The sequence below is a fragment of the Oryctolagus cuniculus genome, chromosome 11 (genome assembly GCF_051225735.1).
Source record: "Oryctolagus cuniculus isolate XC-2025 breed Fujian yellow rabbit chromosome 11, ASM5122573v1, whole genome shotgun sequence".
Lineage (NCBI taxonomy): Eukaryota > Metazoa > Chordata > Mammalia > Lagomorpha > Leporidae > Oryctolagus > Oryctolagus cuniculus.
In genome coordinates, this window is record NC_142877.1 from 28,919,829 (window position 1) to 28,935,566 (window position 15,738).

Here is a 15,738-nt window from a genome sequence, read left to right on the forward strand (position 1 = left end):
CTGGACAGTCTCATCACCCACCATCTGGGCTTACCGCTGAGAGCTGGAATGGGCACATCTGCATCTCTAGCAAACCTGTCTCCTGTGATCTGCCTAGCCAGGACCCCACCCCCCAGACTCCCTTAAAATACACTTACTCTAACAACCCACTGACCCAGAGCAGCAGCCGTGAGGACAGCAGGATCCTCTGTCACATGCACAAATGTTCCTGGGAGCTGTGAGAGGGGTCAGGAGTGCCCTGTGTCCCTGAGTCTAAGTGAGAAGAGGCCACACCAGAACTGAGTCCTAAGGAAGATGAGTGGGGTGTTCGGGGTGGAGGGGAGGAAATGAATAGTCACTTTCAAAACTACTAGGAGTTGAGCAGCGTTGAGTGACAATGCTTGTAAGCATGGAGCTGGGCAGGCAGAGAAGATTGGGGGTCCATCTGAGGGCTGTGAACTGTAGACCACTGAGAGAATCACTGAAATGTTTTAAGCCAAGAAGTGACCCAAGATCAGTATTCTTGGAAAGATCACCCAGGCAGCAGTGAGAGTATGGATTGGAAAGAGATAGGCCTGAGTCAGGAGTGCAGGTGGAATTCTTGCAGCCCAGAGGACAGGTCAATCTGATGACCTCAGGCACAACCCATAGCAGGTTCCTTTCCTCATTGGAAAGCTATAAGCCATAGACTTATCTGATTTCTCACTGTGCTAAGATTTCCTTAAGGGCCAGGACTATGTCCTCTGTGTCCTGTCATAGTGTTACTCACAGACACTCTATGAATGTGTGCCAGATGGATGCATATTTGTTGGTACAAGGGCTTTAGGGTAGGTATGGGAACTTTGTTCTTTTGCAGTTTTTCTAACTTTGTTATCAGAGTGCTAACAGCTTTTTCTGGTACTGTCAGAACAGTTGCTAGAGGCTGCTAAAGTCACTGAGGTTGGAAAACAAGAATTTGTCATCCCTGTCTGCTCAGTATTAAAGGATTGAATTGTTCTAGGTTGGGGTTTTGTGCAATGATTCAGAAGTAGAAGGAAAGGAAGGGATGAGGATACAGACATCCTAATTTTACAGAGTGTAGTTAAGACATACTATGTATTGAAATAGCCGAGTGAAATGATAGGAAGTCTTAGATATGCTTTTATTTTTTTTAGATTTACTTTATTTATTAAAAAGGCAGAGTTAGAGAGGGATATCTCCCTTTCACTGGTTTTTACCAAGTCTGATTAGGCTGAAACCAGAAGCCTACAATTCCATCCAGGTCTCCTACATGAGTGGCAGGGGCCCAAGCACTTCGGCCATCTTCTGCTGCTTTCCCAGGCACTTTATTAGGGAGCTGGATCCAGCCTGGAGCAGTTGGGACTTGAATCAGTGCTCATATGGGACACCAACATCATAGGTGGCAGTTTAACCTGCTGTGCCACAACACTGGCCGCTGGGATTTGCTCTCAAGTAACAGTCATGGGGAAAGTGTATGAAATACAGATGAAACAGTGTTGGCCATGAGCTGATAATTAGTAAGGCTGGATGATGCTTTCTGCTTTCTTAAAAGTTTACAGTTTTCGGAAGACAGGGGGAAGCTTTTGGCCTAGTCATTAAGCCGCTGCTTGAGACACTTGTATCTCTAACTGGAGTGCTTGGGCTCAGATCTGCTCCTAATTCCAGCTTCCTGCTACTACGCCCCCTAGGAGGCAGCAGGAGATGGCCTAAGTACTTAGGTCCCTGTTCACCAACTAGAAGACCTGAAATGAGTTCCTGGCTTCTGGGCTGGCCTTGGCCTTTGTAGGCATTTGGGGAGTAAACCAGATAACAGATACTGTCTCTTTGTGTGTGTGTTTCTCAATGACAACAGGTGAACCAACATAGGCACTAAAAACAGTGCTGTACGGGAAGGAGGGGCAGGGCTGGTGGCCTAAACCATCTTCTGCCAGTAGGAGGTCAGTAAGAGATACCTAAAATTAACTGATCAAGACATAACAAGAGGAGCAAGCTGTGTGATGCAGCAGGTTACGCCACCGTTTGGGACACCCATATCCCAGATCAGAATGGCAGTTTACATCCCGGCTGCTCCAGAACTTGTGGCTAGTACTATGTATATTGCAGGTGATAATGAGGACACAGTAACCATATTTAGTGAATCCTGAGTGCATATTTTTTCTTATCTACCATCTCTGAAATCAGATGCTTCTTACAGTCCATTTTAAAAAGCATCTTGTCATAGTTTAATTGACAGTATAATTTTTCTCACAAAATGATACCTCTTTCAGATCGGTGGTACCTTAGATTTGAAGAAATATGTAAGGGGTTATTTTTATATTCCTGGTATGAAGACCTAGCTATATAAAAAAATGAAGTTCCAAGTGATAACCTACTGATTATCAGATGATACTCAATGGAGCAAAACTTGAGACTTTTTTTTTTTTAAGAAAAAAAAGGTCAATATCTTGAAGTGAGTCCATACTGAGCACATAAATGTTGAAGGAGTGAAGGGCACAAAATGAGGCTGCCTGCATTTCAAGCCAACAAGGAGAGCATTGTGTCTGGAGGAGGCACAGCCAAGAAGCAGGCAAACTGATCTGCCCGTCACTAGGGTTGGAGTTGTAGGGTTTTCAGGGGTGAGACTCCAGGAGCACAGGTCTGATGTAAATCGCAGAGGGCAACTTAAGGAGGATGTGCTGAAGCCAAGGAATTGTACTTCCAGTTGGCAACTCAGTAAGCAAGGAAAGTAACTAAAACCATGTTTCTTTAGGTGAAAAAATGTCATTAGTTTGTCTTCAGAATGTAAAGTCCGTCTTCCAGCTTAATTCTTGAAATGAGAAGGCTGGGCCAGTGGTGCTGTGTGTCGTATACATAACCACCCACCTGTTTTTCTGCCACAGATTGCCTTCTCCCAGCACAGCAATTTTATGGACCTGGTACAGTTCTTCGTGACTTTCTTCAGGTAATTTCACTTACTATAAACCATATCTGTCCTTTCAGTTTAATCCCATTGAGTATCAACTCATAAAAGAATAATCTTGTGTTGCCACAGCAGATCACTTACTTTTATGTGTTTCTGAAAAGTTATGTGTCACTTACAGTAAGTAGAAATTCCATCTGGTTTGTATGCTCTCTGGCTTTTGAGGGGTTGAGAGTAGCAATTTGTGGAACCTTATGAAACTGTAACTAGACTTCATATGGGGAGAATTTTGCACTAAAACATTTAATTAATAATGTTTCTGATGTGAGCTACATAAATGCTTCTACTCCTTCAAGAGATGATTCTGGGGGCCGGCACTGTGGTACAGTGGGTAAAGGCACCGCCTATGGTGCCAGCATCCCATATGAGTACCGGTTCAAGTCCCAGCTGCTCCACTTCTGATCCAACTCTCTGTTCTTGGCCTGGGAAAGCAGTAGAAGATGACCCAAGGGCTTGGGCCCCTGCACACATGTGGGAAGCCCAGGTAAAGCCACTGGTTCCTGGTTTCAGCCTGGCCTAGCCCTGGCCATTGCAGATGCCTTGGGGGTGAACCAGCAGATGGAAGATCTGTCTCTCTCCCTCTAACCCTGCCTTTCAAGTAAATAAATAAATCTCTTTTTTTTTTAAAAAAAAAGAAAGAAAAAATATTATACACAAATAATTTAAAGACAAATAGGGGTGTGCATTTGACACAGCAGTTTGGACACTGCTTGGGACACCCACATTCCATATCAGAGTGCCGGGGTTTGAGTCCCGGCTCTGCTCCTGCTTCCAAGACCTCTCCCATCTCTCTACCTTTCAAGTAAGCATAAATAAATATTTTAAAAATTACCAAAAAGACAAATAAGTGCTTATTAGAGAAAACACAGCAATAGTCTGCCTCACACCTTCCCACTCCAGCTTCCTGCCATTTTAAATCGTGTTTGCTAGTATTCTCTGTGTTCCCACGAATTCTTAATTTTTCGTTCAGTTATCCTTTCATGTCCCCTTGTAGAAGATGAGGGTTTACTGTCTTATACTACTTCCTCAACAACTGCCCCACACCACAAATGCAAACAGAATCCCCTTCCTCTTACTCACTTAATGGAGTAATGTTACAGTGCTGGGCTAAACTGATGACCCTCATTTAGCGTACTGTGACCACAAATCTCCTTATCCCAGCTGTAGGGAACTGTGATTATCTCTCCCCATTATTTGAATAGGGGGAAATCCCTCTTTGCTTATCCTAACTATAATCTTTGCCATTTGAGATTTTTTAAAAGTGTTTGATTTATTTTTGAGAGTTATTTATTTATTTATTTATTTGAAAGGCAGAGTTAGAGAGAGAGACAGAGGCAGAATGATCTTCCATCCACTGATTTACTCCCCAAATGACCACAACAGCTGGAGCTGAGCCAATCTGAAGCCAGGAGCCAGGAGCTTCATCTGGGTCTCCCACATGGGTGTGGGGGCCCAACTACTTGGTCCATCCTCCACTGCTTCCCCAGCAGGGAGCTGGATCAGAAGTAGAGCAGCCAGATCTTGAATTGGTGCCCATATGGGATGCCGGTGCTGCAGGCAGCAGCTTAACCCTATCCAGCAGAGTGCTGGCTGTTTGATTTTCTGTGTATCTGTCAGTGATTTATTCCCGTACTGTGACAGAATTGAAACACCACTCTCAGCATGGTTTCAGCTTGTTTTGGAGATTTCTGTCCCAGAACCCTCTTACCTCCTGTCCCCAGTGCACTAGCTCTCCTTGAGGCCTTTTATGTGTCATCAAGGGGATTTCTTTTTTGCCCTTCCCCTTATTGAAGCCTTTGGTTCCCAGACTCTGTATCTTCCTCTTGCTGTATCTCCTTGGTTTTCACTGGCACAGTCTCCAGGAGGTTTCCGAAAGAAGATGCATGAGAAGCCAGAGATTTGACCCTCACAAATTTTCTATTAGAATTTAGAATTCATGGGGCCAGCGCTGTAGCAAAGTGGGTTAACGCCCTGGCCTGAAGTGCTGGCATTCCATTTAGGTGCCGGTTCGAGACCCGGCCGCTCCACTTCCAATCCAACTCTCTGCTATGGCCTGGTAAGCAGTAGGTCCTTAGGCTCCTGCACCCACGTGGGAGACCCACAAGAAGCTCCTGGCTCCTGGCTTCAAATCAGCGCAGTTCTGGCCGTTGTGGCCAATTGGGGAGTGAACCATCGGATGGAAGACCTCTCTCTCTCTCTCTCTCTCTGCCTCTCCTCTCTCTGTGTAACTCTGACTTTCAAATAAATAAATAAATCACTAAAAAAAAAGAATTTAGAAGTCATTGTGCTATTAATATTGATGATAATACCATTACAATTATATGGAATCTATTTTCTCTCTTTAAAAAATTATTGAAGTATAATTTAAAGTTACAGAAACTTTCACAAATGCCAAGTACCTCCCTCCATGAACTGTCACAAGTTGAATACATTCATGTAATCACTACCCAGAACAAGAGACATAGTATTATTACCAGTAATCTAGAAGCTCCTCTTGTGTGCAAAGGAAAAAGATTTATAGGAGAAACATAAGAAGGCATAATAAAAATGCTAAACTAGTAAGTATTTTAAAGCAAAAATATTAACTCTTCACTAAGACTTTTTAAAGTAGAAAATCAACATGAAAACAAGAATTCTTATACAATAAATTACCAAAAGTCATTTATATTCATTGTAAAACTTTAATATGTACCATATTTTGTTTAACCATTCCTTTTTGACCAGCTCTTAGATTGTTCCCGATATTTTATCTCATGTATCTGTGCATTTTTCAGTGAATATCTTCCTGGGATAGTTTTTTATCCTATGATTGCCATATCAGAATGCAAAGACATAGCCAAAGAGCCACTCAGAACAAAGTTGCATGAGTTTATACTCCTGTAGCAGGAATGAGCCTACTTGTTTCTCTATTCTCTATTTCTCTATTCTCCCAGTGTTTATTAGAATAAAAATAGCAAAAAGCAGGATTATTATTGGAAACCAACACTGAGAAAGTTATCCTCAGACTCTTTTACTGGTTCTTCCTTTTTACCCAACATCTCAGTGTTGGGGAGCCCACCCCCTCCTCCAACCCCAAATAATCTCCTCTCTTTTCACTCCTTAGGTGACCCCATCCAGATTTATGAATTGAAATACCATAGATAGGGGGTCTTCAAAAACTTGCAGGAAATGTGAATTAGGAGAAACTATGGAATTCTGATCTACACAAGAACTTTCCCCTTCTGGGTTGATGGCAAGGCCCTCAAGCCAAAAACTCCCAACTGCTCTCCTTCCATACCCTGTATCCACTCCATCAGGAATTCCTCTTGCCTATACCTTCAAATCATATCCAGATTCTGGGCCAGCATGTGGCCCAGCAGGTTAAGCAGCCACTTATGACACTGAAATCCTGTATCTGAGTGCTGGTTCCAGTCCCATCTGCTTTATTTAACTATCCAGCTCCCTGCGAAGGTGCCTATAAAGTCAGTGAAAGATGGCTCAAGCACTTGGGCCCCTGCCATCCACATAGGAAACCCAAACAGAGTTCCTGGCTCCTGGCTTCAGCTTGACTCAGCCCCAGCCATTGTGGCCATTTAAGGAGTAAATCAGTGGATGGAAGATCACTTTCTCTCTCTGTCTCTCCCTCTCTGCCTTTCAAATAAATAAAATAAAATAAATCTTTCTAAAAATTACATCCAAATTCCAAAGTACTTTTCACACCCTGCTACTACCATCCTGGGTAGAGTCACCATCATCTCTAACCTAGACTACTGGTCCACTTGGATCTGCTATTGCCACCAAATGATCTTCTCAGCATAAATTAAACCATGACACTTCTCTGCTAAAAAACCTGCACTGGCTCTTTGTCCCAGTGCCTTTATAATGCCTGCAGGGTCCCACATGGTCTGCCCTCCACCCCAGCCCTACCTTTCTGCCTAATTCAGTCCACCACATCCAAGCTGGCTCCTGAGGTTCCTTGAGCCATCCCAGGCACATCCTTGCCTCATGCTTTGCACTGACCCTTTTGTTGAGTGTATTTCTTTTTTTTTTGTTGTTTTTTAAGGTTTATTTATTTATTTGAAAGAGTTTCACAGAGAGAGGAGAGGCAGAGAGAGAGAGAGGTCTTCCATCCAATGGTTCACTCCCCAATTGGCTGCAACAGCCAGAGCTGCGCCAATCCAGAGCCAGGAGCTTCTTCCAGGTCTCCCAGGTGGGTGCAGGGGAGCCCAAGGACTTGGGCCATCTTCTCCTGCTTTCCCAGGCCATAACAGAGAGCTGGATTGGAAGTGGAGTAACCGGGTCTTGAACCAGTGCCCATATGGGATGCCAGCGCTTCAGGCCAGGGTGTTAACTTGCTGCACCACAGTGCTGGCCCGGAGTGTGTTTCTGTAGAAGTTCATGAGCCACACCACACATCCCTCCAAATCCATGCTCAAATGTTGCTTCTCAGGAAGGAAGGTGCACCCGCTCTGACCATCCTGCTCTCATGAGCTGCAGGCACTTACGGGCCCATGTTCCATCTCAACTTTGTTTTTTTGTTTTTATTTTTTAGTGTTTGTTTATCTTCTACTGGAAAGGCAGAACAACAGAGAGAGAGAGAGAGGTCTTTTATCCACTGGTTCACTCCCTAAATGCCTGCAATTGCCAGGGCTGGGCCAAGCTAAAGCCAGGAGTCCTAAACTCCATTCAAGCCTCCCACATGGGTGGCGGGGACCCAAGTACTTGGGCCATCATCTTTTGCCTTTTCAGGTGCATCAGCAGGGACATGGCTCAGAAGTGGAGCAGCTGCAACTCGAGCCAGCACTCCGGTATAGAATGCCAGTGTCCCAAGCTGCAGCTTCACCAACGCCCCTCCTGCTCCTTGCATTTTTATTGCTGTAGCACATCCCATCTCCTGACAGCTTCCATCCTGTGATTCTTACATTGCTTACTGTTTGTCTCCATCTGCTGCCATGTGAACTCTATGAGAACAGTGCTCTTTGTTCTGTTCATTGATGAGTTAGATGATCCTGGAGCAGGTCCTGGCCCAATGAAGTAGCAATTAAAAAACCGTGTAGACTGTCATGAAGGGACAGCAGAGAGGCCCAGACAGGGTAGGAATTGAAAGTTTTCCACTGAGTGATGATGATCCTTGGGCCTTTCAAGGATCTATACCCTTGTGCTTCTTGAAGGCTTCTGCAGGAGCCTGGAGCCTTCACTTTTTGAAAGGGAATTCAGTCATCCCACCATCTTAATAATGCCTTTTCCAGCCGGCTATGAGGGCTGTCTTAGTGTCAGCACCTGGATGCCTTGAGGTGCCATTCAGGAGGTTGACTTCATCCTGTGAAGGCAGAGCTCACAGGCTGGTGCCTGATGGCACAGAGCAGAGAACCTTTTGTCTGCATGCCACTCTCTGAAAAATACTCTGTAGCAGCCCCTTTTACAAGTTAATGAATATAAATGCTGGGTCTTAAATTATTTATAGCACTTACCTAAGAGGGTTGTTCAACTTGTTCTTCCTTTTAACCTTTCTCTTTGCACCCACAGTAGCTTGTATGTGTTTGTTGAAAATTATTTTTATTTTTTTTTCCAAAGAAACCTTTTATTTAATGACTACAGATTTCCTAAGTACAACTTTAGGAATATAGTGGTTCTTCCCCCCTTACCCACCCTCCCACCCCCACTCCCATCCTACCTCCTATTCCCTCTCCCATCCTATTCTCCATTAAGATTTGTTTTTAATTAACTTTATATACAAAAGGCTAACTCTATACTAAGTAAAGATTTCAACAATTTGCACCCACACATACACACAAAATTAAAAAAAAAAAAACTGTTAGAAAACAAGTTTTACAGTTCTCATAGTAGAACTCATTAAGGACAGAGGCCCTGCATGGGGAGTAAGTACACAGTGACTCCTGCTGTTAATTTAACAGTTGACATTCTTATGTATGATGTCAGTGATAACCCAAGGCTCTTGATATGAGCTGCCAAGGCTATGGAAGCCTTTGAGTCCACAGTCTCCATCAGTATTTAGACAAGGCCATCAGCAAAGTGGAAGTTCTCTCCTCTATTCAGAGAGAAGTACATCCTTCTTTGATGGCCCCTTTCTCCTGGGGTCTCACTCACAGAGATTCTTCATGTAGGAATTTTTTTTGGTGCCACAGTGTGTAGGCTTTCTATTCTTTAAATGCTCTCATGGGCTTTTCAGCCAGACCAAAATGACTTAAGGACTGATTCTGAGGTCAGAGTGCTGTTTAGAGCATTTGTCATTCTATGAGTCTGCTATGTGGACTTTAAAAACCACTCAGTGCCTGTTTTACAGATAAATGAACATTGAAATCATTTGCAGCTCCTAATCTTTTCAAGAAAATTGTTGGCTTATATTTGCATCTTAAATATGTTTTGTTTTGAAAAATGTAGTTTACAAAAGTACCATTAAGGCCGGCGCTGCAGCTCACTAGGCTAATCCTCCGCCTTGCGGCGCCAGCACACCAGGTTCTAGTCCCAGTCGGGGCGCTGGATTCTGTCCCGGTTGCCCCTCTTCCAGGCCAGCCCTCTGCTGTGGCCAGGGAGTGCAGTGGAGGATGGCCCAAGTGCTTGGGCCCTGCACCCCATGGGAGACCAGGAAAAGCATCTGGCTCCTGGCTCCTGCCATCGGATCAGCGCGGTGCGCCGGCCGCAGCGCGCCGGCCGCGGCAGCCATTGGAGGGTGAACCGATGGCAAAGGAAGACCTTTCTCTCTGTCTCTCTCTCTCACTGTCCACTCTGCCTGTCAAAAAAAAAAAAATACCATTAAATATATATTAGCCATACACATAAGTGTCTTCTGTTTCCTTTGTTTACCTCTTCCCTATGAAAAACTGATTGATATTTTAATAAGTAAATTTTCTCATTCTTTTGGAATTGGCCAGTATATGTTAGCTAATTTGATTAACTGATATGCTTGTTAGTGGTTGTAATTTTCGTAGAATTATTTTTCTTACTTAGAATAAGCCACATGGACTATTCTGGTGAAGGGCCAGTAGGAGATCAGGGCTTCTCTGAGTGCCTGCTGGATTGGTGCTGTCCACAGGGTAACACAGGCAGCTCAGCTCACTGAAGGCTTGTCACACTTTGCTTCCTGTGAACCGGGACATTGTTGTGAGGAAACATCAGAAAGGAGCTGGGATATCAGGATTGCTTTGCTGCCTGTCCTGAGGTGCGGATGAAGGTGGTGCCGATTCTGAGGCCTGGGATGCTAACTCAATACTTTGCTTCCTCACAGCTGTTTCCTCTCTTTGCTTCTGGTGGCTGCTGTGGTTTGGAAGATCAAACAGAGCTGTTGGGCCTCCAGGCGTAGAGAGGTAAGCCCCAGTGACTATAGCCTGAGATCCCTGTAAGAGCATTTCCCCTCTTTGTCACTCAAGCAAGTCAGTATTAACTACTTACTGAGTGAAAGACATTGCCGCAGTAAGAACGCTCTCCTTCTGCAGTGTCCGGATCTACAGACATGTGGTCAGTAGACTTCGATTTGTGTTCTCTGAAGTGGAATTAATTGTGCACCACAACGTTTGACCTTTCTAAAAGAAAACTGTAGTGTTGACTTCATGATGACAGTTTTATCCCCTTCCTACCAGATCCTAGTGCCCTTGACTCAGCTAGGAAATCTGAGGGCTTACTGTTGTGGCCATGGTCACCATTTCATTTGGCATGGCCTTCACCAGAGCTTTTCATAAGAATGAGAATGAAGTTAGCCATTTAAGCACCTCAAACATTTTCACGACTCAAGGAAATGTAATTGTGTGTAAGTTTTTATCTTTGTTTTATTTTTTAACAAGTATTGAATTGTTTACAGAGCTCGTTTCCAAAAGCAGTAAGTCAAGCAAATATTTACAATTGAGAAATTCAAATAAATAAGCTTGGTTTTAAAATTCTAGCAAAAACAGTATTGCAGCATTCACTCCCATCCTGACTGCCTTTCTTTTGGCCATCGTGTTTGCTGCATTGTTGCTAATGGAAGTTTCAGACATTTAGGATCTAGCCTTGGATGCTTTCCTTGATTTTCTGTAACTACTCAATCCTTTTTCTACATAAAAATTTATACATGAAATTTAGGAGAGAATGGGGTGAAATTTAGAAGAGGATGAGAGTAAAATTGCAGCTCACAAGCTGTCAGCACTATTTGTAGAACATTTGTGTCTGTGAGGCTAAGCAAGGCTCCAGGCTACCAGCCTGTTCCCGTGGACCACAACAGCCACTTTTCTGATGTTTGTAAGGAGGATGTTATCAGAAAGAAAATGTTGTATTCTCTTTGTAATTATTTTTAAAATTCAAAGGATAGCATACTTAGAGGGTTTTTTAAAGATTTATTTTATTTGAAAGAGTTAGAGACAGAGAGAGGTCTTTCACTCACAATGCCAGCCTCAGAGGATTTTTTAAAGAGCTTGGTTACCGATACATTTTATAATCCCAACGAATTATAAGACGTTGAGAGAGATACATATAGTTATCAAAATGAAGTAAGAAAGAAGTAGAAAGCCACAATAAACCTGTAACCAGGAAAGGAACTGAGAACTCTTCAGTGTTACTCTCTTTAGGAAAAGCTTGAGACCCAGGAGTTTGAGTACTGAGATGAGCTTATGGGGCTAATGACAGCATTCATCTCGTGGGATTTTTTTTTAGTAACTTGCTTTTTTAAAAAATTTATTTGTTTGAAAGAGTTACACAGAGAGAGAAAGAAAGGTATATAGAGAGGTCTTCCATCCGCTGGTTCACTCCCAATTGGCCACAACAGCTGGAGCTGCGCCAATCTGAAGCCAGGAGCCAGGAGCTTCTTCCAGGTCTCCCACATGGGTGCAGGGGCCCAAGGACTTGGACCATCTTCCACTGCTTTCCCAGGCCATAGCAGAGAGCTGGATTGGAAGTGGAGGAGCTGGGACTCGAACCGGTGCCCATATGAGATGCCGGCACTGTAGGTGGTGGCTTAACCCGCTATGCCACAGCACTGGCCCCAGAATGTTTTTGAGAATTGTCTATTTCAAAACCTGTAAACTAGCCGGCGCCGTGGCTCAATAGGCTAATCCTCCACCTTGCGGCGCCGGCACACCGGGTTCTAGTCCCGGTCGGGGCGCCGGATTCTGTCCCGGTTGCCCCTCTTCCAGGCCAGCTCTCTGCTATGGCCAGGGAGTGCAGTGGAGGATGGCCCAGGTGCTTGGGCCCTGCACCCCATGGGAGACCAGGAAAAAGCACCTGGCTCCTGGCTCCTGCCATCGGATCAGCGCGGTGCGCCGGCTGCAGCGGCGGCCATTGGAGGGTGAACCAACGGCAAAGGAAGACCTTTCTCTCTGTCTCTCTCTCTCACTGTCCACTCTGCCTGTCAAAAAAAAAAAAAAAAAAAAAAAAAAAAACCTGTAAACTTTTTCAGAGCAAAGGAAAAGGTGAAAAGCTTAAAAGATTCCTAATCTACTTTATGCATAGGAGTCCTGATACTGGGGCTGGCGCTGTGGCATAGCAAGTTAAACCACCACCTGAGACACTGGCATCCCATATGGGCACCAGTTCATGTCCCCGCTGCTCCACTTCTGATCTGGCCCCCTGCTAATGGCCTGGGAGAACAGCAGAAGATGGCCCAAGTGCTTGGGCCTCTGCACCCATGTAGGAGATCCAGAAGAAGCTCCTGGCTCCTCGCTGTACCCTGGCCCAGCCTTGGCTGTTGAGGCCATCTAGGGAGTGAACCAACAGATGGAAGATTCCTCTCTCTCTTTCTCTCTCTCTCTTTCTCCCTCTCCCTAACTCTGCCTTTTAAATCAATAAAAATTTTTAAAAAAAAATCCTGATACTGTGACCTGGCATCAGAAAATAATCATGTATGAGCAGCCCTCAGATTGCCAATATAAGAAGATAAATCAGAAAGCCTATTAGAGTACATCCTATCATTGCATTAAATATGGCACCTAACTTCTTGGTAGAGGCCTAATACCCACTATTCACATATTAAAATTCAATAGCTATTTCTAATTTAAAAACAAAACTTTTATTGAACTCAAAAATACTTTTTTAGCACTGTGAACAATGGAGATGGTCAGCATCACTCATGATGAGAGCACACCAGCAGAATTATTATAGTAGCTAGCGTTTGAACATATCTGAGTTCCAGGCACCTTTCTGAATGGTTTTACATTGACTAATTAATTTAATCCTGATACCAACCCTGCTAAACCGGCTGTGTTTTCCAGATGAGGGAGCTGAGGCTTAGGGAGGCCAAGTAACTTCTGCAACCTCCTGAAGCTACTAAGGGTCTTCGCCCTTCACAGCTGGTTTCTCAGTCATCATGTAGTACCCAGTTGCTTGACTTCACTTGACTTTGTTCAAGAAGTTCTTGACCGTGCACAAAAAGAAAGAGAAATTAATTTTGTTACTATTGGGAAGAAGAAAATTACTATTTAAGACTATTGAGATATAATCGAGATTTGCCTGCATAAAAATTAAGTGTATCAGAATTAATGAATGAGTGACACAGGACACAAACAACTAATTAGAAAATAATTTGCAATTTACATAGAATATAAGGAGGTGAACCCCCTGTAGAATAAAGATTTGCTAAAAAATATGCCTGTTGTGCAGTTGATCGGCCAATAATGTAAGCCTTTTGGCTTTATAATTTGGGACTTACCTGTAACTGCAGACCTGACCATTGAGAATGTATTTCATCATTTCTGAAATGTCAATCGTGATATATTCCCCCTCAGAATTACAGAAGAAACTGTTTGATGTTACTGATAACAGTAACAGCACAAATGACACTGTTTAGGCCTCTTTAAGTGTTTTATACATATTGTCTCCTGCCCTGTCCATAAAGCAACTAGAGAAGGGTGGGAACCGTCTTCGTGTAACCCCAGCACTTACAGTAGCACAGAACCCCATCTAGGGTTGCTGCATGGATTTGTTGAGTAAATGAACCAACAGCTTTGTGAAATGAAGGACTGTTAACTGGTATTTTAAGAAAATGTTTCATAAAAGTGCCATTCTAGAACAGCGTCGATTTATTCCTGCCCAAACCCTGTCTCCTACAGTATTCCAAAGAGGTAGTTTGAGGAAAGACCATTTATTCCCTGTTACATAGCCTTGGAGCTTCAGCAGCCAGCCCAAAAGGTCTCTGAATACTCATTCACCATGGGGCCGTATCATCTCTTGTGACCCCTGTGACAATCTGATGGCATCAGAACCCATCTCAGAGAGGAAGCAGCTGAAGCCCAGAGACTTCAAACGCCTTTGAGAAGGTCGCATGGCTGGAGCAGGATTCACTTTCAAGCCTTCCTAAATCTAGAGCCCTTGCTGTCCCGGTGCTGCCTTGCAGTTTATTTGGGTTTCTAGTTAGCACTGCCTTTGGAAGTGAGGATCTCTCTCAGTTCCTCTCATTTCCAACAAAATTTAAAGTTCCTTCTGTGTTCTGACCATCACACAAGTGTCATTTTGGACTTGGTTTTCTTTGAAGCGTTGACTGACACAGTCCCCCTCAGTCCTGATTGTATTATTGCTCACTGTGTTGCTCACCAGCAACTCCTCCGAGAGATGCAGCAGATGGCCAGTCGTCCCTTTGCCTCCGTAAACGTCGCCTTGGAAACAGATGAGGAGCCTCCTGATCTTATTGGGGGCAGTATAAAGGTGAGAGTGTGACTCGTGTCCCAGGCTTCTGAGTCTGAGAAACCAGAGCATGCAAGAGCCTTCCTCTGTTACCTCCTGTTTCTCCCCTCCCTTCCTTTCAACAGTACGCTAAAACACGGAAGCTGCCGGGTGTTGATTTGCTTTTGCTTTCCAGTCTTTGATCCATGTCATTGAGCAGCTTTATATTCAGGGGATTTTAAAATATAAATGATTTGTCTGATATTCTTTTAATTATTCTGTGGTATAATATGACTACTTTAAAAATTGTATTTGTAAATAAGTGTAACCATTGTTAATTTGTTTTTTTTTTTTTAAATAGCATCTTACTGGGGGGAGTATAAAGGTAGGAGTGTGTATTCTGTGGAAAATAGGTATTTCTGACACCACTGCCCAAACAATGAAGAAAATGATAAGGTTTTCTCTTTGGCAAAATGATGAAATATTTCATATACTCAGGAAACAATGTATGTATGCCCTGATCAAAATATACTTCTGAAAGCATTACTGGGTTCATAAAGTAAGTCAGAGCCCCAGGCTCTATTCCCCTTCCCCACAAAAGGAACAAACCATGAGTTATCCAAAGTGGTCCCAGATTGGCCACATACCACAACCTGTAGCTGAAATAGATGTCAGTCCTCCCTGTAGGAAAATACCCCAGTTCAGCCCCGTACGATTCCCACAGATCAGGATCCAGCAATTAGAGCTCCCCAAGATCAGGAAAAGGCAAACCACCCTGAGCAAGAGCAGCAGAAACAATATGCGATGGTTTGATGCAGGACTTCGGGTGTTAGTGTTGACACCTCAAGAATACAACTGTGCATGAGATGCTTAAAGAAATAAAAGAACTGGCGCTGGCATTGTGGTACAGCAGATAAAGCCACTACCTGCAATAGCAGCATCCCATATGGGTGCCAGTTCCTGTTCTGGCTGCTTTGCTTTTCTTCTGGCTCCCTGCTAATGGCCTGAGAAAAGCAGCAAAAGATGGCCCAGGTGCTTGGCCCCTGCCACCCATGTGGGAGACCCAGATGAAGCTCTTGGCTCCTGGCTTCAGCCTGGCCCAACCCTGGAAGTTGCAGCCATCTGGGGAGTGAACCAGCAGATGGAAAATTTCTGTCTGTCTCTCTCGGGCGCGCGCGCTCTCTCGCTCTCTCTCTCTCTCTCTGTAATTGTTTCAGAAAATAAATCTTAAAAAAAAA

At 43.9% G+C, this 15,738-nt stretch overlaps 1 protein-coding gene across 1 annotated transcript in view; it reads left to right on the top strand.

The window, feature by feature from the left end:
• ATRN (attractin) overlaps positions 1–15,738 on the top strand; it is a 161,263-nt gene that overhangs the window by 133,521 nt on the left and 12,004 nt on the right. The window contains exons 25-27 of the mRNA XM_002710922.6: positions 2,859–2,920; positions 10,164–10,242; positions 14,435–14,542. Of these exons, the coding sequence (XP_002710968.1) occupies positions 2,859–2,920; positions 10,164–10,242; positions 14,435–14,542 (249 nt within the window). The remainder of the gene's footprint in view (positions 1–2,858; positions 2,921–10,163; positions 10,243–14,434; positions 14,543–15,738) is intronic.